This window comes from Cetorhinus maximus, chromosome 10 (genome assembly GCF_964194155.1).
Source record: "Cetorhinus maximus chromosome 10, sCetMax3.hap1.1, whole genome shotgun sequence".
NCBI classification, from domain to species: domain Eukaryota; kingdom Metazoa; phylum Chordata; class Chondrichthyes; order Lamniformes; family Cetorhinidae; genus Cetorhinus; species Cetorhinus maximus.
In genome coordinates this window covers 130,157,124-130,184,319 of record NC_135888.1, presented here as the reverse complement: position 1 = coordinate 130,184,319, position 27,196 = coordinate 130,157,124, and the positions used below count along the sequence as shown (strand labels likewise).

Sequence of the window (27,196 nt, the reverse complement as noted above, 5' to 3'; positions counted from 1 at the left end):
GCCACCAAGAGCAGCAGTGGACAGAAGAGGAAGTGCTTTAACACCTCAGAGCCGAATTCTGGGGACCGGATAGTAGGGGTGAGTTTATGGGGTCCCAGGGCGGGGTGAGTAGGGGGGGTCTGTGGGGTGGGTTGGGGGGGGTGCGGGGGTGGAGACAGTGGTAAGTGGGCGATGGGGGTGTCGGGGGGAGGCCCAGTGGCCATCAGACCTTAAAGTGGGGGGGCACCCAAAGTCAGAAGGGGGCTTCTGATGGAGGCGCCCAACCCCCCTACTACCTGACCGAAGCCTAAGTTCACTCATTTTCTGGCTTCTCCCACACCCGGAAAATGCTCGTCAGCTTAAAAATTGAGGCTGGGTAGAAATCAGCTTTTAAGTGGCTGGGTCGCTGGGTCAGAATCCCTCCCTAACAGCACCGTGGGTGTACCTACACCACAGGGGCTGCAGCAGTTCAAGCAGGCAGCTCACCACCACCTTCCCAAGGGGCAATTAGGGATGGGCAATAAATGCCAGCGACGCCCACAACCCCTGAATGAATAAAAAAATTAATTAATTGGCCACTTAAAGGCCTCAACTAGGCCTGTTCAAAGCCTTGCCCGCCCCAGCGGAAAATCGCTGTGAGGTGAAGGCGGGCGGGGAAACAGAGGGAATCCCCATTCCACACTCCCCCCCACAACCCCGCAACCCCCCCCACCCGCCCAAAAACCAGGCGACGGAGGAGCGTGAAATTCAGGCCCCAGTGATTCTCAGTGGCCCACTTGCATATAAAGGAAGGGCAAATTGCATTTAAATAATATTTTAACTGAGTAAAATGTCCCACGTTGCTTCACAGGAACATAAACAGACAGGAATTTGGCACCGTGCGTCGAAAGGAGATATATAGAACAAGACCCAAAAGCTTGGTCAAAGTGCTGTCTTTAAGAAGCGTCTCAAAGTAGACAGAGGTAGAGGGCCATAGGTAGGAAATCCCAGAGATTGGGACCCAGGCAGTTGAACACACGGCCGCCAATAGTGAAGTGAAGGAAATTGAGGACGGAGGTAGATATCTTGGAGGGTTGTAGGGCTGAGGATGTTACAGGGAGTGAGGAGGATACGGGTGTGAAAACAAGGATGAGAATTTTAAAATTGTGGCCTTGCCAGTCTGTAAACGAAGTAAAAGATGTGGAGGCACAATTATACTACAAGTCTCAGTCAAATCAGCACCAGATTTGAATTGTTTTGGGGCAGTTGAATGCCATTTATAGCGGAATGTTTGGCTTTTCTAAGCAAGGTTGAATTGGTTTTTGGAGGGGGTACAACACAGATTCACCAGGAATGATACTGAGGTTTAAAGGGTTACGTTGTTGGACCAGGTTATATAGGCTGGAGTTGAGCTCCTTTCACTTTAGAAAGTGGAGGGATGTTCTAATCGAGGCCTTGAAAATGATAAAAGGGTTTGATTGGAATGATAAAGTGAAAGTATCCTCTCTGATGGAAGCAGAAAGGGATGCAGTGGGGAATCCAGAGCAAAGTTATAGCACTTGATCACTCAGGGGCGACATCTTGAGCACATTTTCACACGAAGCATAATGGAAATCTGGAACTGTCTCCCAAAAGGCCGTGGATATGCTGGTGGATGATTGGAGGCTTTCAAGACTGAAAGCAATAGTGTTTTGCTGGGTCTGTGGGGGTATGAAACAAAAGCAGGTAAATAGAGTTGACGTATAGATCAGCCGCGATCCAACGGAACAGGGGTACAGGTTCAAGGGGCTGAATAATATTACGTTTACAAGATAGACGAGAAATATTATGTATGGAAGTTTCCCCATTGTAGAATGAACGGTCAGAATGTTCCTCTCTCCTTACAGCTGCCAATGAGATGCTAAGTAAACCTCTTGAATGTATATGGAGCCGTCCTTTCAATATACTCGCTTCCTTCCTATGGAGGGCAAGGATGCAACAGTAGACAGGAAGTTCCTGTTGGAAACACTTCCTGAGCTAAATATAGTCAGAATGCCCAATTTTTGTGTCACTATTGTCACCTCTGAAAACTGATGGAAGAAAATGCTGTTGGAGCCTCGTGAAATGTGCTGCTAATAGAGGACCCCTTACCCACTCCCACTTCTCCTCTGAAAAGAGCCAGGCTGCAACAATTGCAGGTTACTATTATGGACATTCGGGGGCGTTTTGTTGCTGATGACCTTTAACCCTTGACCCATTGCACCAACAGGAATCATTTACAATTGGCATGATAAACGTTGCTATTCCTCCTTTGAGCGCAAAAAAACGAGTTGCAGGCTTCTTCTCTTAAAAAATGAGCGGGTTTCTATTTGCTGTCTGTTTATACCAAACATCACAAAAGATTCTGGAGGAATTAGGACTGTCTTTCTTAGAAGAGAGACTTCACTGAGGTGTTCAAAATTATGAAGGGTTTTGATCAGAGTAAATAAGGAGAAACTATTTCCAGTGGCAGGAAGGTCAAAACCCACAGGACACAAATTAAGATAATTGACAAAAAGGATCTAGGGGAGGAAACAAGGAGATTTTTTTTAATATATCCAGCGAGCTGGACTGTGCTGCCTGGAAGGGCATTGTAAGCAGATTCAATGGCAGCTTTCAAAAGGAGGTTATTGAATACACACTTGAATAGGAAGCTTTACAGGGCTTTAAGGGGAAATGCAAGGGGTGGAACTAGTTGGGTAGTTGGCTCTTTCAAATAGATAGAACAGGTACGAAGGGCCGAATGACCTCCATTCTGCCTGGGGTGATTCTAATTATAAATGAGGGAGGCTATTGGACCCAGCTTGATTCATTCATCCAGAAAGGTCCTTAATATCCCCACGTAACTGAATCATGGGCTTATTACAGTGCAGCAGGTGGCCATTCGGCCCGTCTCTGCTGGCTCACTGAATCGGCAGCTCACCTAGTGCCATTCTCCTGGCTTCTCCCCATTGCTCTGCACATTGTTCCTTTTCAGATAGTCTGATTCCCCTTTGAAAGCCTCCATCGAACCTGCCTCCACAATACTCTCAGGCAGCGCATTCCAGACCCTAACCATCCCGCTGCATGAAAAAGTTTTTTCTCATATCCCTTTTGCTCCTTTCGCCAATTACTTTAAATCTGTACCCTCTCGTTCTCGATCCTTGTGTTCACACAGCACCTTTCACATAATAAGGAACGTGTTAGAGGTGGGAAGGGAGGTAGAGAGGGCAAGAGGTTTAGGAGCGGCATTTTGGAGCGGAGGGCACAGGCAGCTGACGACACTGCTGGCCAATGATGGCGGGGCAATTAAAACTGAATAGAAGCAAGAGGCCAGAATTGGAGGAGCTCAGGTATCACGGAGGGTGCCGGGCCGGAAGAAATTAGAGAGATAATTAGAGAGGTGAGAATTTCAAAATCGAGGTGCTCCTCCAGTATGGTCAGCGACAACAAGAGTAACGGCTACACGGGACGTGGTGTGAGTAGGATATGGGCGGCAAGAATTCTGGGATAGCTCAAGATTACAAGGGTGGAAGGTGGGAGGCCAGCCAGGAATATGTTGGAAAAGTCAAGTCTCAGTTATGAAGGCATGAGAAGAGCTGCAGCAGAAGAGCTGAGGCAAAAGGAGTGTCTGGGAATGTTGCCAACTTCCAATTGGCTCTCAAAAAGTTCCAGGGATTTTATTGCCACTCAGTGTGGAAGCTCCAATCCGTGTGTTGACCGCTCTCTCCGTGAAGGGATACTTTCTTGACACCTGTCCTCAATCCAACTTCCGGGCCCTGTCCCCCTTGTCCAGCTCCTGCGGTTTAATATTCCAACCGCACCTCCTCCCGTTCTCTTAACTTGCTTGCTGTCAGACATGACGGGCTGGGCATTCCTTAACTTTCGGGAATGCCCATCGTCGCACCATCTTTCCTGCAGTTTACAACGGCTGAAGGGAACGCAAGTTGAAGCAGGAGATTGATTCCCTGCTGGAGCCTGGAGGGACAGACCAGGTCTGATTGGATGGCTCTTTCAAGGAGCTATCACACACAATGGGCCGAATAGCCGCCCCCTGTGCTGCATCATTCCATTGTGTGCGTCAAAAGAGAAGGCAAAGCTAGCTGAGGTGACCATCTCTTGACAAGTTTTTTTTTAATATATATATATATATGGCGGTGTTGCGGGGGTGGGGAGGGGGCTGGCGTTCCTCTTTTTTTTCAAAACTAACACCCATCATTAAACAGTTTGACTTCACTTATCTGCTGCTGACAGATTGGACGGAGCGATTCCTTTTAGCTGTCAGCCGAGCTATATAAAGCCACTCAGCATAAACGCGCTAGGAAGTGAGGAAGCGAGGGATATCCGCAGCATCTGCCAGCTCTTCCTTTCCCATGCACTGTTGACCTTGCGAAAAAAGCTGGAGCCGAGACCTGGCATCGGAGGGAGGCACTGACATACAGAGAGGACAGAAAGAGCCGCACTTCATGCCATGACACAAAAGGAACTGCGTTTGACCTTGACCCGATGTTATTTACAACACTGTTATCTCTCCCGTAGTGTTCCTCGCCATTGGTCCATGGCCCGCGCTGTCACAACCTAAAGGGTGTGTGGGCGCAGGTGTGAGGCCGCATGCAGAGACACCTTCCCCAGGTCAGGCTAGCCCTGGATCCCTGTTGCGTTCAGGAAAATCCTGGTCTGAACGCGGCCTAGTGAAAAGCAAAACAAGCTCCCATTTCTATACTGCCTTCCGACGCCTCGGGACATCTCAAAGTGCTTTACAACCACTGAAGTACGTGTGAAGTGTCGTCACTGTTGTAATGTAGATAAAGTCTTCAGCCAACTTGTGCACAGCAAACTCCCCGCAAAAAAAAACATAATGACCACGTAATCTATTTGTGCTCATGTTGGCATGAGGGATAAAGATTGATCCAGGACACCGAGGAGAACCACTGCTCTTCTTTGAGAAATGGCTTTGGGATCTTCGGGATCTGAGAGGGCTGAAAGGGCCTTGGTTTAACATCTCACCTGAGAGAAATTTCGGCGACATCTCCCCAGAGAGTGAAGTGGATGATCTTTGGTTGGTCCCTGGAAAATAAATTATGTTTCCGTCTGTTCATTTGGGACAGGAGGAGGCCATTCGGTCCCTTGAGCCTGGTCTGTATTTTAAATTCATCTTGGCTCCATGACCCTTAATAGCCCTGCCCAACAAAAATCTTGTCAATCACAGTTTGGAAAGATGGGTAGAAAAATCATAGTTTTGACTTTCCAACAGTGATGACACTTCGAAAAGTACCTTATTGGCTGTAAAGTTCATGGGACCCTGAGGTTGTGAAAGGTGCTATAGAAATGCAAGTCTTTTTTTTTGTAGCCCATTTATAATACTTTAGTTTCATGTTTTCTTAATTGCATATTCCCTTGTCCGCCAGATATTTCTATAATCATCATTGTCAGGCAAACATTTTTTTAAAATTCAGGACATTTTATTCAGAACCTTCCGTCTAAGATGAATGATGACATCGTTCTCTCAGAAGTCACTACCTGTAAAATCGGACTGGATCTTCTCTTTCAACTATAATCGGTATTAAACACCCATCCCTCACACAAACCCACCTCGTATACACACCCGTTGCCCGACTTTCCTATCCACTGACCTTCTTCTGAAAGTTAAAACACCCTCCAGTGTTCTCAAGATCTCGCTATAAATAAAATCAAAAGGGCAACTGCCAATTATCCATTTAGGATATAATACGAATTGCAGAGATTCGGCTTTAAAACTTGGCATTGTTCACAGTTTCACATGTCACATACATGACAGGTGGCAACAGTTGCAGTTGCTTTGGCTCGTTTGCAGCACTCTCCCTCTGGGTGTGAAGGTTGTTTGAGTGTCAGTCCAGGGTTTTGAACACAAAATCCAGAATGATACTCACACTGCAGTACTGAGGGAGCGCTGCACTGGCAGAGGGGCAGTAATGAGGGAGCGCTGCAGCGTCAGAGGGGCAGTATTGAGGGAGTGCTTACTGCTGGAGGGGTGGTATCGAGGGAGTGCTGCACTGTCGGAGGGGCAGCACTGAGGGAGTGTTCACTGTCAGAGGGGCAGTATTAAGGGAGTGCTCACTGTTGGAGGGGCAGCACTGAAGGATCGCTGCACTATCGGAGGGGCAGTGCTGAGGGAGCGTTACACTGTTGCAGATGCTGTCTTTCAGATGACACATTAAACTGAGGCCCATTTGCCTTCTTAGGTGGACGTAAAAGATCCACTTCAAAGAAGAGCAGGGGAGTTCTCCTTGGTGACTTAGCCAATATGCAACCCTTAACCAGCACCCAGAAGAAATATGCAAGATATTGTAGTGAACCAGTTGGGATTTTTGAGACAATTTACAATCGTTTTTACTGGGACAGGATTTCATAAAGCTGAATTCAAATTTTCAAACTGCCCTGGTGGGATTTGAACTCACACCTTTCTGGATTACCAGATCCAGGCCTTATTGATTAATAGCCCAGTAGCAGAGAGATGCGAGGCTGTGGGATTCACTTCCAGAAACAGTGGTTGATGCAGAAGTGGTTGGAGATGTGGATGAAGGAAAATGGGTTGAAGGATCTGGAACAATTAACCCCCAATACGGGCAAAAAAGTTCGAATCATAGTTACCTGCCCTGTTCCCAGGTGTTAATCATCAACGTGGACTCAAAGGACTCTTTCCGTGACGGTATTTTCTATGTATTTCTATGTGCAAAACCTATTCATGTCTCAACAGCATCTAAAAGCACGTCTCAGACATATTCAGACCTGTGGGTCACCAAAGACCAAACCAGTCATTCATCACACTGCTGTTAGAAGCATCATGCTATGCAAGGGGAGGTGGTGGCATAGTGGTCCTGTCACTGGACTAGTATCCCAGAGACCCAGGCTAATGCTCTGGGTTCAAAATCCCAACATGGCAGGTGGAGAAATAAAAATCTGGAATTAAAAGTCTGATGATGATCATGAAACCATTGCTGATGACTGTAAAAACCCGTCTGGTTTACTAATGTTCTTTAGAGAGGGAAATCTCTAATGTGACTCCAGGCCCAAACAGACTTGCTTTTCCTAACCACCAGGTGTAACGTAAGGATCCTGCAGACAGCCAATGTGATAGATATTGGCCAGAGCACTGGCCCCTCTACAAAATAGTGGGATTTTTTATAGGGGCAGACAGGGCCTCAGTTTAACATCTTGTCTGAAGGACAGCACCTCTGACTGTACAGCTCTCCCTCAGCACTGTGGAATGTCAGCCTAGATTGTTGAATTCCAAAAGGACTTGAACCCACAAGCTTCTGCCTCAGAGGCAAGGGTACTACGCACTGAGCCACAGCAGATTGAGAGGGAGCTGCATCTTCAGGTGTGTCACCAATCGGATGAGGTGCCTGTCTGTTCTCTCAGGTGGATGTAAAAGATCCCACAGCCACTGTATCGAAGAAGAGCAGGGGAGATCCCCCTAGAGTCCTGGACCCATATTTACCCCTCAACTAACAGATTAACAGATCATTATCTTACTGCTGTTTATGGGATCTTGCTGTGTGAAAATTGCATGCCGCATTTCCTACTTTGCAACAGTGACTGCACTTGGGTGGCTGAAAGGTGAGAATCTTTCTTTGGTGATAGGCTGAGTCTCGCAATGAGGACGCTGGTGTTGGGGATCAGAACAATCTCGATTTTGCACAACCAGTGTCAGCGTCGAGTGTAAAACAGCCAAAGACTGAGTAAAGCTCCTTCTTTGCTGCCCAGTATTGCCCTAATCCAAGCTCAGACCCGTGGCCCACATTATACGGCACCTTCTCTAACTCTAGCATCAGCTATCCTGTGGCTTTGTTGTGTGAGAGTTTCCTGTGTGTTAGGGCTTTTTGTGTCTGTGGGGTCATAGAGGAGCTGCATACAGACTGCCAAAGCTGGATAATGAGGTGATGCCACTGAAACATGCAGCACAGCCATTTGGCTCATCGTGGCTGCGCCGCCTCTTTAAAGAACCATCAAATTAGTCCCACCCTCCCCATTGCCATGCAAACATTTCCTTTTTTTAAGTATTTGTTCAATTCCCTTTTGAAAGTTATTATTGAATCAGCTTTCAGCATCTTTTCAGGCAGTGATCACAATAACTCACTGTGCTAAAAAAAAAACTTATCTCCCCTCAGCATCTTTTTTCTAGACTATTCGCCCACGGAAGGCATCACACTGGAGGTCCAATCATGATCCCACCCATCATCCACGTGCGCCAAGGTGCACTTTGATTGGGTGTTGATTAGCAACAGGAAACCTGGTTGGTCTTTACCCTCATCCCTAACCCAGGGGTCAGAAGTTAAGTGAAGCATCTCACTCACAACGAACTCACTGCAATCTGCCCCCTGTCCCTGGCATGGCTCAGTTTTATACTGGGAGGGGGGGATGCACATACCCTCTGAGCCATGAGGGAGACTCCAGCACTGATTACAGTTGTGCGCCTCCTATAATGCAAGAGATGTCAGGGTAGTGAATAAACGTACAAATAATTGTAAATTAGACAGGGCTAGCTTGGGGCTTGTGAACCACTTTGTGATGACTGGGTGAGGTTACAATCCAGTCACTTGAGTCCTCAAAGATCCCAAGTAAGTTAAGCTCCACATAAAGAGAACGCTCTGATTTATTATTTTTATATTCCTGCTGATAGAAAGGTCTAAATACAGTCCTGTACGCCAGATGTGCAGCACCATTCAATATACAAAAGGAAGAAAGACTTCTATTTACATCCAGCCATATCAGGTCACTCAGCAACGCCTCAAAGCTCTCTGTCAGCTCTGGTTCCGTGGGTAGTACTCATGCCTATGAGTCAGGAGGTTGCTGGTTCCATAAGATAAAAGCAAAATACTGCGGATACTGGAAATCTGAAACAAAAACAGAAAATGCTGGAAAAACTCAGCAGGTCTGGCAGCATCTTTGGCGATGAGAAACAAGAGTTAACGTTTTGAGTCCGGATGACTCTTCTTCATTCTGAAAAGGGCCATACAGACTCGAAATGTTGACTCTTGTTTCTCTCTCCGCAGATGCTGCCAGACCTGCTGAGTTTTCCCAGCATTTTCTGTTTTTGTTTCTTTCTTTTCAACTTGGATGAGTCATGTTTAATTGCAGTGACTGTAATGTAAGCAATAGGTGCATACGAACATAATACAAGCAATGAGGCTGAATAGCCAGTTAATCTGTTTTTCACTGGTGCGAGTGATTGAGGGAGGAGCACAGGGAGATCTTCCAGCTCTTCGATTAGTACCCTGGGATCTAACCACAGGCGGAGACTCAGCTTAGGGTCGAGACCTCTACCAATACGGCACTCCCTCAGCACCGCTTCAAGGTTGTCAGCCTCTCTCGGGCCAGGGGCTCAGCTTTGAACCCAGAGCATTCAGACTCAAACTGAGGTGAAAAGCATTGATGCCAACCCAGTCTTGGGATGCTCCTTTCAAACGACACTGTTACTCTGTGGCTACTGACAGTCATTTCCAGAGCTAGTGTAATAGATAAAACACAGGAAAAGTGAAGCGCAAACTCACTGGTCAAAAGATGAACGCGGACACACAGGGACTCGACAAAGAGGTGACCAACCGATTAAACTATCCAAAAGATTGAAAACTAGAATAAGTTCATGCAAACTATTCACAGTAGAAAATAATTCATGAATCATGTCCAAAACTAAGGGCGTGAGGAATAAGTTGAAAATCAGGGCAGAACTTGTTCATCCAGGGCACAAGAAATCCTGTGCGTTAAACATCTAGAGCTGGTCAGTGAAGCAGAGAGTTAAAGTATTTTTTTTAAAATTACTTTTCATGGTTATGTGGAGATCTCTGGCAAGGCCAGCATTTGTTGCCCATCCCTAGTTGCCCTAGAGAATTGAGAAAATGCAAGTAAATGATGATGGTTTTGCACTTCTGCCGAGGTTATTACAGCCGAGATAATTGGATTCCGTTCCTGTAGGGAAGTACAAACTCCATCACAGCCTGACTCAGCAGGGAGGGCAATGTTCCCTGTCTCACCCTCCCCTCGTGGGTCACATGCAGGGACAGAGCAGCTAAGGACAGCAGATTTCCTCCCCTAAAGGGCATTACTGAAGCAGACGTTTTTTTTTACAGCAATCAACGTCACAATTACTTTCCAGACAGTAATTAATTCCATTTCATCTGCTACCATGGGTGGGATTTGTACACAGATCCCCAGAGCATTAGCCTGGATCGTTACTCCAGTGACATTACCACTGTATCATTATGTTGATAATTTGATGCATTTCCACATGGACAGGGGTGGTCTATGGAAAAGACACAAGCTTGTGGGGACTCATAACCTTTTCCAGTTCTTAAAAATTACTTTCAGGTGCTTCATAAAGGATTGCGATAAAACAAAGTCATTCAGTCCATCCAACCTTCTCCTCCCACGGCCTATGTACAATCCACCCTATCATGGGCTCCACCCACCCAATTAATCTCCTGAGGAAAATGTGCTAATGGCTTTAAAACTGTTTTATGAGTTGGGTTGCTGGGGTCTGGACTGCAACATCCTCAATGTGCGTGAACAATCCAATTCATTCATTCATTATGCAAGCTTCATCATAAATCTGGACGAACCTGACTACTGTTTGTAAATACAGGAGCTAAGCACCATGAATTGGTGTCTCTGGAGATTACAGCTGTTTGTTCAACAGTAAAGTCACTCCGTAGCTCCACACTGATATCTGGCATGGGAAATAAAAAGGAAAAACGCAATTAAATTGTGAGGGTTTTGCACTTCTGCTGAGGTTATTATGGTCAAGATAATTGGATTCAGTTCCTGTAGGGAAGTACAAACTCCATCACAGCCTGACTCAGCAGGGAGGGCAATGTTCCCTGTCTCATCCTCCTCTCCCACAGCCTCCCGCCTACAACCCTCTGCTCCCTCCCTGAGCCTCCCTCACTCCTCCGTTCCCTCCCCCAGCGCCCCCCCCCCGCCACAACCCCTCACGCTCCTCCTCTCCCTCCAACATCCTACCACCCTCCTCCTCGCCCACAGCCTCCCCTCCCACACTCCTTCACTCCCTCCTTCAGCCTTCCACACCCTTCCGCTCCCTCCAACATCCTCCCTCGGTTGACAGGCAGCACTTACATCGCTGACCTCAGTTGCACATTAGTGCCTGCCCGGGATTCGACGAGATGGAACCAAATTGTACAGCTGGCTCTGCACTGGGCTGGTCCCTGGCCACATGGAGAACTGCACTGCTGTACCTAAACCAACACTGCTGAGAAACAAAGTCATTCATCTCACCTGTGGGATCTTGCTGTGCATAAAATGGCAACCCTATTGACTGCATAACAATAGTCGCCCTACAGCAAAGTAATTCATTTGTACCTGAAGTGATTCATTTTAAGCGATTGATTGTCATTATTAGTTAACAATTCCGCTATTGTTGTATCATGTGAATACCAGGATAGCAGGAGATGAACTACATAAACCTAGGGATTTTTTTTTTTGCCTAGCAACTCCTACAGTCCTATTTTCCTCCTTTGTCCTTAATTTCTGCTTAAAATCTCATTTTTAAACAGGAGGTGAACAAAAACACAATAATCAGAGGACAAACCCACCTTCAGAAAGATCTTTCCTGGTCTTTTAATGGGACACAGTACCCAAATAACTCCTTAACATGGACTATAATCCAGGCTGATACTCCCAGTGCCAGTACTGAGGGCATGTGCACTACTGAAGACACTGCCTTTCAGATGACTTGTTAAACTGAGGTCCCGTCCGGTGAATGTAAAACACCCTGTGGTACTATTCGAAGGAGAGCAGTGAAGTTATCCCCAGTGTCCTGGCCAACATTTATTACTCAAATCAACTTCACTAAAACAGATTATCTGCTCATTTATCACACTTCTGTTTGTGGGAGCTTGCTATGCACAAATTGGCTGCCGCATTTCCTAAACTGCAACAGTCACAACACGTCAAAAAGCAGTTCGTTGGCTGAGAAGTACTTTACGGAAATACTGAGGTTGTGAAAGGTGCTATCTTAATGCAAGTTTTTCTTTCTTAAATGGCACATTACATCTGTGAGAAATTATGGCACATAAGCAGGCCTTTTGGCCTCATCAAATCTCCCAAACAGTAATGAGAGGAATGACCAGGTGCACGGGTTAAGGGATTGGGCAGGACTCCCCGCTCTTCATGAACAGTGCCAGTTTAACATCTGATCTGAAGGACACACTGCACTCTGTCCGTGCTGTTCCAGAGTGTCAATCCAGCTTGTGAACTTAAGAACTGGAGTGGACCTTGAACCTATGGCCTCCTTACAGGCTTGGTTGACAATCGGGGTGTAGAAAGAGGAAAGAAGTCTTGACTGAAGCAGGTTTTGCTCTAACCATTATATTTTCCAAGTGGAAAGTGTCATCGTCCACAATAGGATAACAGTCTACTTATATATAGGTGTGAAGGAGGGAGCAATTGCTACAGATTTTCAAAGCCCTTGCATTTTCTGCTGCTTTACAATGGGCTGAGAACCAATCAAACTCTGTTGCACAACTGGAGCAAAGAAACAGCCTGAAATATGCTAGTGCACTTCTCAAAACCTCCGTTTAAATGTTCCCACAGGGCATCACTCACTCACATTCCCTGGACCAGTGCCACACTCAAATAAAACAAATTTTGGGCATCAGCAGGAGTAGCCCTCAGCCGGTGAAAGATCACATGCTGCTGTTTGCAATCCTGATCTCCAGGACACCAAAAAGATTTTGTTTTCTCCGAAACTCTCAAATCATATTTAGCAATTTGGCAGGAGCTATGTTGCAGGTCATTAAATAACAGTTATGCAACATTTAACTTCCACATAAGAGAAAAAAACAAAGTCCTGAACGCCAAATTTCCCCCAGCTTCCCAAATCATTTCCAAAGTTACAAGCATCCAACTTACAAACAAAGTGCTTATTCTTCTATTAGGACTAATTTATATTCACAGAAACAATTCCCACTGGGTTTTTCCTCCATCACTTGGACACAGCTCCAGATGTTTGTTTTATGCTTTCCTGGCTCCTCTGCCTTCTCCGTTACCTCTCTCGCATCTTCCCTGATCTCAAAGATGCCGAGGGGTGACAACACCGCCAGCGGAACCTGAACTATTCCATCAGCAAATAGAGATGCACCACAGATCTCCAACCTGGGCATGCAGAAGCCAACCCAGCGAGGGAAAACAGACCTGGAAACTCGAGCAAGCCAGTCACCCAACAAATCCTTAATTGCTGGTTTATGAGCCGAGCATTGGCCACACAGCTGTTACTTTTCTGTGTCAAGGATAACTAATAATTCTCTAATTCATCCTTATGGAATTGTAAAAATATAGAACACTAAAGCACAGGAGGCCATCCAGCCTGTCGGGTTTGTGCCCACTCCTTCACGGAGCAATCCAGTTAGTCCCGCTAGCCTACTCTTTCCCCACGTCCCTGCAATCTTTTCTAATTTAAATATTTATCCAATTCAATTTTGAAGGTGACTATTGATCCTGTTTCCACGGCCCCAGCAAGCAGCACATTCCAAATCCAAGCCACCCTTTACACAAAAAAGCTTTTCCACAAGTCATCTCTGGTTCTTTTGCCAATCACCTTAATTCTGCTTCTTCAGGTCACTGGCCCTTCAGCCTTTGGAAACAGTTTATCTATTTACACTATCTAACGCTTTCGTGAATTTAATCAAATCCATTGGAGCTGCTCTTAGCTTTCTCTGCTCTAAAAGAGAACAGCCCCCACAGCTTCTCCAGTCTATCCATCTAACTGTAATCCCTCATCCCTGGAAAAACATTTTAGTCAAGTTACTCTGTATCCTCCTGCATGCCCTTCCTAAAGTGTGATGCCCAGAATCGGGCACAACTGTCCACCTGAGGTTGAGGTTGAGCTAGTGTTTTATATGGTTTAAGCATAATTTTCTGGCATTTGTACTCTATGGGCAGAATCTGCTGGTCGGGGTGTGGGGGTGGGCCCTGCACACCCACTCGCAAAATGATGGGCAGTGACGTCGGGCATACGTCATTCCAATCTTCAGTTCGGCAGGCGTGTTGGCTGCGCGCCCACCGAACTGTCAAAGACCCGAGAGGCCATTTAACAAACTAATTAAAGCACTTTTCAGGGGTGCCCGTCCAACCTTAAGGTTGTCGGGGGTGGGGGGGGTGCGGGGGTGGGCAGGCGAAGAGCCCAGGCGGCCTTCGCATTTATCATGGAACCTCATCCACAGGCGGGACGAGGTTTCATGAAGGATTTATCCATTTTTATCAAAATTCATAAACATGACCCAGCTCATGTGACACTGTCACATGAGCGGACATGTCTAAATCATTTTTTAAATTCTTTTTTTCAATTTTTCAGAATGAAATGAATCTCCCTGAGGCAGCTCCGTGCCTCAAGGAGATTTCTGCGCTCTTCCGCGTGCATGCACGCAAGAGTGCGGGTCCCAACTCTTCCTCCTTCCTCCCGCCCGCACAGGTAGCGCTGAGCGCTTCCGGGTGTGCATCACGCTGGGCGGGCCAATTAAGGCCCACCCACGTAAAATGACGGCACGCAGCTGATCGCGGGCGGCGATTGGCTCCCTGTCCACTCCTGACCAGCACCTCCGACAGGGAGAAAATTCTCCCCTATGTCTCTATTTATAAAGTCCAGGATGTCTTCGTTAACTGATTTGTGAGCTTGTCCTGCCACCTTCAATGATTTGTGCATATAGACTCCCAGGTCTGTTTTTGCACCCCTTTAAAATTGTACCGATTATCTTGTGTTACCTATTCTCACTCTTCCTACCAAACTATATCGTCTCAGATTTTTCTGCATTAACCTCCATCTGCCACGAGTCCACCCATTCTACCAGCCCATCTATGTCCTCTCTTAGTTTATTACTATCTTCCTCACTGTTTGCCACATTCCCAAGTTTGGTGTCATCTGCAAATTTTGAATTTGTGTCCTGTACCCCCAAGTCCAAATTATGAATATATATTAGCAGCAATGGTTCTCACATTGGATCTTGGGGGACATCACTGTACACCTCCCTCCAGTCTGAAAAACAACCATTCAGTAGAACTCTCTGCTATGTATTCCTTAGCCAATGTTGTATCCATGCCACTACTGCCCCTTTTTATCCTATGGGTTTCAATATTGGTAACAAGCCTATAATGTGGTACATTATCGAACATCTTTTGAAAGTCCATCTACACAACATCAACTCCACTGCCCTCATCAACCCTCTCTATCACCTCATCAAAAAGCTCTGTCAAGCCAGCCAAACATAATTTGCCCTTAAAAGGAAAATTGGTGCTGGATTTCCTTTAATGTTCCGTGTTTGCCCAACCGGCTGTCAATTTACTCACGGATTGTTGTTTCTAAAAGCTTCCTTACAATGCCTAGGGGGAGGTGGTGGAAATGTTGAGCATGGAGGTTGGTGGTGTGAAAGGTGAGGATAAGGGGAATCCTGTTGTGGTTCTGGGAGGGAAAGGAAAGGATGAGAGCAGAAATGCAGGGAATGGAACTGACACGGTTGAGGACTTTGTCAACCCATAGTCAGGGAAGGATGGGAGAAGCACAGGATTCCTCGATTGAGGAAAAAGGAAGACAAGTGTGGTCCGATGCCACGGAGATGTTGAAACTGGGGGATGGAGTAGAGGCCTTACAGAAAGCAGGGTGTGAAGAAACGTAGTCAACGTAACTGTGCAAATCAGGTTTATGGTGAATGTTGGTTGGTAATCTACCCACAGAAATTGAGACAGAGAAGTCGAGGAAGGGAAGAGTTAGAGATGGACCATGTGAAAGTGAGAGAGGGGCAAAAATTGGAAACAAAGTTGATGCAATTTTCCAGTTCAGCAGGAAATGGCACTGATACAATCAGCAATGTACAGGGAAAGAGGTGAGGAAAGTGACCCAAGTCGGACTAGAATAAAAAAAAAAATGCTCCAGTTATCCCACGAAAGGCAGAAAAAAATGACACCCATACTGGTTCCAATGGCAAGAGCTTTTATTTGGAGGAAGAGAGTGGAGTTAAAGAAGTTGCTCGATGAGAGAACAAGGTCAGCCAGGCAGAGGAGGGTGAACACAAGAAATATGAGGAGTTGGCCATTTTGTCCACTGAATCTGCTCTGCCATTCCATTAGATTATTGCTGATCTGATTGTGGCCTCAACCCCACCTTCCTGCCTGCCACCCCATCCCCCCCAATACCCACCATAACCATTGGCTCCCTTGCAGATCAAACATTTTCTAACTCGGCCTCGAATATGTTCAATGACCTAATTTCTACTGCTCTCTGGGTAGGGAATTTCAAAGATTAACCACCCACTGAGAAAATAAATTCCTTCTCATCGCTGTCTTAACTGGGAGACCCCTTATTCAGAAACTGTGCCCCCCTAGTTCTAGATTCCCCCCAACGAGGGGAATCATCCTCTCAGTGTCTATCCTGTCAAACCTCCCTCAGTATTGTTTTCTTTATACTTTCAAGGAATGTGGGCATCATTGGCAAGGCCAGCATTTGTTGCCCATCCCTAATTGCCCTTGAACGGAGCGGCTTGCTAGGCCATTTCAGAGGGCAATTGACAGTCAACCACGTTGCTGTGGGTCTGGAGTCACATGTGGGCCCAGACCAGGTAAGGATGGCAGATTTCCTTCCCTAAAGGACATTCGTGAGCCAGATAGGTTTTTACAACAATCAATGAGAGTTTCACGGTCACCATAACTGAGACTGGCTCTACATTCCAGATTTATTAACAGAACTCAAATTCCACCAGCTGCCATGAAGGCATTTTAACCCATATCCCAGAGCAATAGCCTGGGCCTCTGGATTACTAGTCCAGTGACATTTCCAGTGCACCATCAGCTCCCCATGTCTTATGTGTTGCAATAAGATCACCCCTCATTCTTCTAAACTCCAGTAAGCAAAGGCCCAGCTTGCACAGCTTTTCCTCAAAAGACAACCCCTTCATCTCAGAAATCAGCCTAGTGAATCTTCTCTGAACTACTTCAACACACATATATCCCTCCTTAAATAAGGAGACCAAAACTGTACGCAGCACTCTAGGTGCGTTCTCAAGTACGCCCTGTACAGTTGTAACAAGGCTTCTCTACATTTATAGTACATCCCCCTTGTGCTGGTGGATGCTGACTAGTTGGGCCTCTTTTCAAGAAAGAAGTGCAGAACCCTCAGTCCATCCTGGGGTTGGGGGGGGTATCGGGGTGTGTGGGGGGAAATGATTGGTTTGGATGGAGGTTTAGAGGGATTGGATGTCCATAGTGAAAATCAGGGAAAGGAAACTGGAAACTTCTGAAGTGATGGAGGGCATTGGAAGAGTGACGAATGTAGGTGGAAAGAGGCTGAACAGGGGAGAAAAAAAGAGTCCAGAAAGGAAGAAACCAGTTCTGTGTAGCTGGAGCAGGCTGAAATGATGGGTCTACCAGGGAACAGTCCTGTTTCTGGATCTCGGCAAGGAGGCAGTTGGGAGTTCGGGGTTGGGAGATAATGATGTTGGAGGCTGTGGAGAGAAGATCTCCAAAGGAAGAACATAGGAACATAGAAACATAGGACTTGGAGCAGGTGTAGACCATTCAGCCCTTTGAGCCTGTTCCACCATTCAATAAGATCATGGCTGATCTGGTTGTGGTCTCAACTCCAATTTCCTGTCTGTCCCCTTGACTCCCTTGTCCATCAAAATTCTGTCTAACTCAGCCTTGAATAAATTCAATGACCCAGCCTCCACTGCTTTCTGTGGAAGAGAATTCCACAGACTAACGACCCTTGGAGATGAGGAGAATTTTTGTCTCAGTCTTAAACAGTAGACCTCCGGTTCCAGCGTCTCCCACAAGTGGAAACATCCCCCTGGTATCTACCCCACCAAATCCCCTCAGGATCTTATATATTTCAATACGATCACCTCCCATTCTTCTAAACTCCAATGGGTATAGGCCCAACCTGTTCAACCTTTCTTCATAGGATAAGCCCCTCATCCCAAGAATGAGTGGACTGAACTTTCTCTGAACTGCTTCTAGCTCAATTATATCTTTTTTTTCAAATAAGGAGACCAAAACTGTACACAGCACTCCAGGTGTAGTCTCACCAATGCCATATACAACTGCAGTAAAGTGGGTGAGGTCAGTGGGAGTCTTAGAAATGATGGCTTGATATCTGGAGGTGGGTCATAGCCCAGAGAGAGGTAGGACAAAGTGCCAGAGACTTGACATTCAGCAATGAAGTTCCATTTTTTATTCCAAAACCTTATACACATCGCCATTACTTTCTTACCTGGTATTATTTTACAATTACCTGTCACAGATAAAGAGAGTTCTGTGCCCATAGGTAGAAGCTCTGACAAATTGTGCTTTTGTTGATTTTTTGATGTAAATGCAATAAACAGTGCATTCAGGTTAAACATTCAAACAAACCCTAGCAACCTAACCCACACTAATCAGATTAAAATGGCGTTGACTTAATGTTTAAAACAAATAATTTTTACTATATTTAGAAAAATTATTTCAATGATTAAATCTCATTATACCTGTTAGTCCCCCAACTTCCTGCACTCTCAGTAACTGCAAAAGATGGCTTTTTGCTTGGTGATTGGTACAACGCGTATCAAACAATTCAAAGAGAAACTTGGCAAAATCTTAATGAAACAACGTTGTTTCCCTCATGCTGTTTCTGTTTGGGGTGGGGCTGGCTTCAAGAGACTGTTTTGCTATGAGAGGCAATGACTAAAGGGATGATAGTCACCCTTGTTGACTGTAATTATCTTGTGTGAAATGAGTTCCCAGCAGTGTCAACTGAGCTCCTGGTACGTACAGCACAGAACAGTCCCTTAATTTGCAACAAAATTGGAACTGTCAAAAAAGCCGGAGGATGAATAGGTGTGGTAAATGAAAATTGCAAGCTGTTTTTTTCAATTTCTCTCACGGGTTGTGGGTGTCACTGGCTAGGTCAGCATTTATTGCCCATCCCTAATTGCCCCTGAGACGGTGGTCGTGAGCTGCTTTCTTCAACCATTGCAGTCCATATGGTGTAGGTACACCTACAGTGCTGTTAGGGAAGGAGTTCCAGGATTTTGACCGAGTGACAGTAAATGGACGGTGATATATTTCCAAGTTAGGATGGTGTGCGACTTGGAGGGGAACTTGCAGGTGGTAGCGTGTTCCCATCTATCTGTTGCCCTTATCCTTCTAGATGGTAGTGGTTGTGGGTTTGGAAGGTGCTGTCGAAGTAGCCTTGGTGAATTCCTGCAGTGCATCTTGTAAATGGTACACACTGCTGCTACTGTGCGTCAGTGGCGGAGGGAGTGAATGTTGAAGGTGGTGGATGGGGTGCCAATCAAGCGGGCTGCTTTGTCCTGGGTGGTGTCAAGCTTCTTGAGTGTTGTGGGAGCTGCCATCATCCAGGCAAGTGGAGAGTATTCCATCACACTCCTGACTTGTACCTTGTAGATGGTGGACAGGCTTTGGGGAGTCAGGAGGTGAGTCAGCATCAGACAACACTGTTATTTATTGTACAGTGATACAGCACAGATGGAGGTTATTTGGCCCATTGTACTGTGCTGACAGGTTGGATTTGAAACACATGGTTAGGGGCCAAGTAAAGAGGGTATTATTTCACTTTTAACTTTGCTGCCGCTGCCTCAGAATGGTTGATGCTGTCATGTTTTGCTAGCAAGCATCATTCACCTCAATCCAAAAAATATAGGAAATCCAAAATAAGATGAGAAAGGATGATATTAGAAAATGAGGATAGTGAATGTCAAAAAGTAACCAGAATTTCAAAAATAGATACACGGACTGATCAGAATTTGCTATTTTTAAACAAAAAAGATCCAAGCAATGTGGTTTTTATTTCATGATATTACACAGATGAAATTGAAGTGTTGAAGCTAAAGACATTAAGCAATGCAGTAGATGCAGATTTTTAATTTATGTGATTGAGAGCGTGGGTGACACAAGCTGCAAACTCCTTCCCCAGCAGCAACATCTGTGTGAACATTTCGTTCTTGCAAGGTAAAGATTAGGTAAATATTTGAAGTGGAGGGAGATACATGATTATAGGAGGATGAGAGACAGAGAAGAGCAGTGGGACTAGATTTGCATTACTCTAGTAAAGAACTAGCGTAGGCACTAGAGTTCCTTCTGTGCCCTACACTTCCTGGGTGCCTTGTAAACTTTGGTACCCAAGTACAGACGAGAGCACCCATTTGACCCACCTTGGCTATCCTCCTGTAAAAACTTAGGAGCCCCCATCACATAAAATGCATCCATTTCCATAATTGGAAGACTATTCCTGATATTAATCACGCATAGCTCAAAGAAGTGCTTCCTGATGTCACTCCTGACACTTCTTTTTTTTAAAAAGGGGAAAGCCATGTTCTTGTGGTTTGGGATTTTTATGGAAAAATTAACAGAAGTATGAAATGCAATCCCTAAAGACCATAAGACCATAGACCAGAAGATGTAGGAGCAGAAGTAGGCCATTCGGCCCATCGAGTCTGCTTCACCACTCAATAAGATCATGACTGATTTGATAATCCTTGACTCCACTTTCCTGCCTTTTCCCCATAACCCTTGATTCCCTTACTGATTAAAAATCTGTCTATCTCAGCCTTGAATATACTTAACAACCCAGCCTCTACAGCCCTCTGCAGTAAAGAATTCCACAGATTAACTACCCTCTGAGAGAAGAAATTCCTCCAAATGTCTGTCTTAAGTGGGCGACCCCTTACTCTGAGATTATGTCCTCTGGTCCAATTCTCTCCCACAAGGGGAAACAGCCTCTCAACATCTACCCTGTCAAGCCCCCTAAGACTCTTATATGTTTCAATAAGGTAGCGTCTCATTCTTCTAAACTCCAACTGACTCAACCTCTCCTCATAAGAAAATCCCTCCATCCGTGGGATCAACCTAGTGAACCTTCTTTGGACTGCCTCCAATGCCAGTATATCTTTCCTTAGATAAGGGGACCAAAACTGTTCACAGTATTCTAGGTGTGGTCTAACTAATGCCTTGTGTAGTTTTAGCGAGACTTCCCTATTTTTGTACTCCATTCCCTTTGAAATAAAGGCCAACATTCCATTTGCCTTACCTATTACCTGCTGAACTTGTATGTTAGCTCTTTGGGATTCGTGCACGAGGACCCCCAAATCCCTCTGATGCAGCTTTCTTCAGTCTTTCTCTATTTAAATAATATTCAGCTCCTCTATTCTTCCTGCCAAAGTGCATAACCTCACACTTTCCCACGTTATATTCCATCTGCCATGTTTTTGCCCACTCACTTAAACTATCTATATCCCTCTGTAGACTCTTTGTGTCATCCTCACCACCTACCTTTGTGTCATCTGCAAACTTGGTGATAGTACATTCATTTCCCTCATCCAAATCACTAATATATATTGTAAATCTGATCTCTGTGGCACTCCATTAGTTACAGGTTGCCATTCTGAAAATGCTCTCCATATCCCAACTTTCTGTCTTCTATTAGTTAGCCAGTCCTCTATCCATGCTAATATACTACCCCCAACACCATGGGCTCTTATCTTATTAAGTAGCCTTATGTGTGGTACCTTATTGAATGCCTTTTGGAAATCCAAATATATTACATCTACTGGTTCCCCTTTATCCATCCTGTTTGTTACCTCCTCAAAGGATTCTAATAAATTTGTCAGGCATGATTTCCCCTTCATGAAGCCATTAACCTTTATCTGTGCCTTTAATTCATTTATTTTGTTCCAAATACTACGTGCATTTAAGTAAAGAGCCATTAATTTTGCCTTTTTACCATTTTTTCACCCTTTGACCCTATTTGCTGCTTTTTTTTATGTTTGTACACTCTGTCCCTTCCTGTCAAACTCGGTATCATTATCTAAGTAGCTGCCCTGCAATGCCGCCATATTCTTTTGCTTTGTAAGCCTACTTATCCCCTCTCCAGAAACCACCCCCCAACCTCTATTTAGTTTAAAGCCCTCTCTACAGCCCTAGTTATTCGGTTCACCAGGACACTGGTCCCAGCACAGTTCAAGTGAAGCTCATCCCACTGGAACAGCTCCCTTCTACCCCAGTACTGATGCTAGTGCCCAATGAACTGAAACCCTCCCACACCAATCTTTGAGCCACGCATTTAACTCCTTGACTTTATTTACCCTATGCCAGTTTGCCCGTGGTTCAGGTTGTAAACCAAAGATTATTACCTTGGAGATTCTCCTTTCTAATTTAGCTCCTAACTGTTCAAATTCTTTCAGCAGAACCTCCTTTCTAGCCCTGCCAATGTCGTTGGTACCAATGTGGATGACAACAACTGGATCCCTCCCCTCCCACTCCAAGTTCTTCTCTAGCCCTGAGGAGAAGTCCTTAACCCTGGAACCGGGCAAGCAACACAGCCTTCGGGACTCACGCTCATGGCTGCAGAGAACAGTATCTATCCCCCTACATCTATCGTCCCTATCCCCAGTATCTATCCCCCCTACAATTATACTGTCCCCTACCACTACTATGTCCCTATTTCCTCCCCCACTCTTGTATGGCTCCCTGTACCACAGAGCCATGGTCAGCTTGCTCATCCTCCCTGCAATCTCTGCTCTCATTCACACAACTTGCAAGAACCTCGTAACAATCCTGAAACATCAAATAATACTAATAGACTGTGACTTATTTCAATCACCAGAAATCAGTGGACACACTTTAGGAAGGACGCAAAGGCTTAAGAGGGGGTAAAGAGGAAATTTACTGGAATGGTTCCAAGGGATTAAGAGTTACCTGTGGAGGCTGGAAAAGCTGGGGTTGTTCTCCTTAGAGCAGGGAAGGCTGAGAAGAGATTTGATAAAGGTGTTTAAAACCATGAAGGGTCCAGATAAACTAAATAAAGAGAAATTGTTTCCAATGGCTGAAGGGACAATAACCAGATGGCACAGATTTAAAGGTGATTGGCAGAAGAACCAGAGGTGACATGAGGAAGAACTTTATAATGCAATTAGTGCTTAGGACTTGGAAGGCACTGCCGAGAGTGTGATAGGCACAGATTTACCAATTAGTTAAATATTTGAAGGAGAAAAAAAGTGCATGATTTGGGGAAAAGAGCAGAGGAGGGCAGTGGTGGTGACTAACTGGACTGCTCTTCTTCAGCGCTAGTGCAGACTCGATGGGCAGAATGGCCTGCTGTGCTGTACTATTATGTCACCAACATTAAACTATTTGGCCTGCAATTGCCAGCTTTATGCTTCTCCCTTTTTTTGAACAAGGGTGAAACATTTACACTCATCATGTCCCCTGCCACCACTCCCCCTGCCATTCCCCCCCAACCAACCACCAACCATGTAGCACTGACCCTCTGGTTGTACCAGGGGTGTCCTTGCAAGATTCTGAAGCCAGTACAACTCTGGTGATGGGGCAGGTGCCTCCAACATACAACACATACACCCTACTGACATCATGAACACAGTTTACAGGGTCCACAGGCTGATACTCTTCAATGGCAACCTTACATTAAAGGGTGTAATATGAGCTATGTGCAAAATAAAACAGAGAGGAAGAAATCTAGAGCATAATGATGATTATTTATTTAGGAACAGGATAAGACTTTATGTGTCCTCACTGCCAGAATCATTCTCCAGTTCTACTCCAGAACAAAACAAAACGTTCACAATTAATATAGAAACCACACAATCTGAGCCCAGCTGGTCAGTGATCAGAAAGATCCCAGTTTCAAACAGTTCACCGTTCTCAGTCATACTCAAGGGCATTATATTATGGGCTTTTGCTGGGAGGGGGAAGAGGAAGATGGGGGGAAGAGGCAGAGCATGGGGAGGGAGGAGAAAGCTGAGGAGGGGGTTGAGGAGAAGGGGGCTGGTTGAGGAGGAAAAGGAGGAGGGTGAGGGCAAGGAGGAGGTTGAGAAGGGGGCAGAGGCTGAGGGAGATCGAGAGTGAAGGATGTTGCGCTGCCTTCACGTCTTCCCCATCCAGCCTCCAACAGATTCATTCCAATTCAGGTCCAAACTGTAGCTATCATTCAATAGAAGGAAAACCCCATTCAATTCACGTACAATTTTCGATATCGTTAGCTCATTAAAATCTCCCAGTGTCCACTGACAAACCAACAGGTTAACCCACAACTCATTCCGATTCATTCCACATAACCCGAGAATGATGATTCTATTGAAGCACTGTCCTTTGTGTTACAATTTAAATCACAGAGTCCGGCTCCAACAGTGACCAGTTCACTGGGCAATGAAAAGGCCACATTATTCCTTGTTTTTCGGGGTGTGTTTGTGGTGGGGGATTCGTTCTTTTTGGGAAAAGACATCGCCGGGAGTGGAGATCACTTAAGTCACTCGCAGCGACCCGGGACCATTGATCACCCTCTTGTGTAGAAGGGGACGGATTCCAATATTATTCTGTTACGCGGTTCCACAGGATCAGCAAGATCACCCGTCTTATTGCAGGGTGACCGTGCAATTAAATAGGAGCTTCAATCATCAAAGACCAAACCTATTACTGTATAAATGAACAGTTAGCCCCAATTCGCCAGCTGCAGAGGGAATCTCCAGGTTTAAATGGATTAACATGAAGTGGCTGAGAGAAATGGGGATTCCTTGCAATCACCCTCAATCTCCTTTAGGTTTCCTTCCCCCCCACACACAAGACCCGAGTTAAACACTGTCCTCTTTTTTTTTTAATTGCACAAGTTAATACAATTTTAAAAAAGCCTTAGTTTTGGAGTGATTTTGTTTGCAAGCACCATGAACGAGATCCACAATGAAACAGGGACATCAATCCTCAACTCACTCAGTAGAAAAGCTACAATGTAAACTACCTGCTAATGCAGGGCAACATCGCCAGAATCCCGCAAACCCTCAGACACTGCAGCAAACGTTTAACAAAACTCCGCACAGGCCCTCCAAGTGTAAAAAAGTCACTCCCCATTCTGGGTGTGTGAATATTTTTAGATCTCTAGGTATCTCTCGGGGCTGAACTCCCAACTTTTAAAAGCCTCAACAACCTATAAAGGTTACAAAAGAAGGGAACAATTCGCAATCCAACTCTTTAGGGGACAACTTTACTTCCAACTCATCCACTGACAGTCTTGAGACACTGGCTGACTCAATCTTCACGACAGCTTTTAAATTTAAAAAAAAAAGTCCGTAGATTTATTCCAAATCTTGAGGAAACATTGCACAGCAGAAAGAGTCTGGTCCCTACCTGAATTACAAACAACTCCAATCCAAATCCAGAGAGAAAAGGTAAAAGCTTTCTTCATTTCTAGATGTCCAGTCCTGGAGTGAGTGAATGCTCCGATTAAAGAAATAAAAATGTTAAATCTCTCCTCTCTGTTTTTCTCTCTCTCTCTCACACACACACACACACACACACGTGTGTGTAGTTCAGAACCGTGAATCAGGGAAAAGCAGAGATGCAGTTCCGATCTGCTCCGGGTACAAGCGGAATAAAGTTGATGTAAACCACAAGGAAATTGTTTGAAGGAAATGTGCGCAACGATTAGCATCAAGTGAGATGCGTTTCCTTTTGTGCAAAACCTCTCGCCACTTCCACCAACCCGCAGGGAAAAAAAAACTATTCTACCACCTCCAACTTTATTCTGACCAAACTCTCCAGATTCCCTGTGATGTCCAGAAAGAATTTAATTCCTCAACAAAGTTTTTTTTAAAAAAAATTCTTGACGCTAAGCTCCTTCGACTGCGTGGTACGATTCATAAATCGCCAATGTGTATACTTCACTGGCGTTCATTTGTCCATATTTAAAATATTATATCCCTTTGCATTTAAGATTGCATTGTAAACAGATCAGTACTTAACCAGATGTAGTAGTATTCTAATTAACCCTATAATAAACCTCTAAGAATGAAGGATTGCTATTTAAATTTAAATGCATCGCTCTATATTAAGTACTAAAACCCTGATCACTTCATGACAGTTAAAAAAAACCTTCGTTTAAACTTTAAACTGACCATTTCTATGTAAACCAGTCACTCTGTAATTACAGCCTTCCACCATGAGTGGCTCTGTAACTCTGGTTTTGTATGGCTCAGCTTCTCAGGCACAAAAGGTCCAACTATGTTTCCTCATTGGCTGTTGGTTTTTATTCTAAAATATTTGAAATCAGTTATACACCAAAAGGCAGAATACATGATTTTAAAATGGGGTCTGAACTACAGCCGAAAACCCTGGCCCATTTAATTATGCCCTTCCGCCTCGACTGCAGGGAACACTAGTAATATTTCCATTCGCAGCATATATAAAATTTACCATGTATGTTACACACTCCATTTTTGAGCGTCACCCTAATGAAAGAAAGATTTGCATTTCTATAGCACCTTTCGTGGAATCATAGCTATTTACAAAGTAGAAGGAGGCCATTTGGCCCATTGTGTCCATAACAGGACCCCAGGACCCTTTCAACATCTTTAGAACTAATGAAGTACTTAGCAGTGCAGTCATTGTTGTAGTGTGGGAAAATGCGGTAACTAATCTGTGCGCAGCAAGCTCCAACAAACAGCAGCGCGATAACAACCCAGATAATCTACTTTTAGAGATGTCGGCTGAGGGATGAAAATTAGCCAGGACACCAAGGAAAACTCCTCTGCTCTCATTCAAAATATTGCCACAGGGTCTTTCACATCCACCAATTCTGTGACGCATTGTCACACCTGCAAACACACATTTACCAAGAGCTGGAGTTTACCAAGCTTCAAATCCCCATAGCTACACCTATAAGAAAGACAGGCAGTAACCTGTGTTTCTTTACACCCTCCCACAACCTCAGGGCATCTCAAAGCAAGCAATGAAGTACTTCCGATCTGAAACACTAACTCTTGTTTCTCTCTCCACAGATACTGCCTGACCTGTTGAGTATTCCCAGCCATTGCTGCTTATATTTCAGCGTCTGCAGTATTTTGCATTTCGTGTGCTGCTGTGTGGTCGCTATTGCAACGTGGGAAATACAACAGCCAAATATGTGCAAAGCAAGATACCACAGAAGACCCACATGCCGTTGAACTGCAATATCTCAAATACATTCTGGAGAAATTTGCTTTGTTCTGTCACTCTGTGGGCAATGCGAGGGGGATCTGCAGGGCTGAAATATAATTTTATTGCTGTATCAAGTTATTATTATTGTACTTAAAAACAGGCTTCATTCATTGTGACCACAGCCCCACTCTGTGACATCTGAAAACACAGCTTCAGCTTTCTCATGTACATTGTTGGCATCCAGCTCTATGTCACGACCAGCTGTTTTGACTCCACCACTGTT

At 45.0% G+C, this 27,196-nt stretch overlaps 1 protein-coding gene across 3 annotated transcripts in view; it reads right to left on the bottom strand.

Annotated features, from left to right (window-relative positions):
• The window catches only part of flt4 (fms related receptor tyrosine kinase 4), a 240,299-nt gene extending 214,769 nt beyond the window's left edge, over positions 1-25,530 (bottom strand). For all 3 annotated transcript variants that reach the window (XM_078551154.1, XM_078551152.1, XM_078551153.1), the window contains exon 1: positions 25,126-25,530. Coding sequence is in view for 2 of the 3 variants with exons in the window: in XM_078551152.1 (XP_078407278.1) it covers positions 25,126-25,429 (304 nt within the window). In the remaining variant the exon portion in view is untranslated. The remainder of the gene's footprint in view (positions 1-25,125) is intronic.
• Between the last annotated feature and the right edge of the window lie 1,666 nt (positions 25,531-27,196).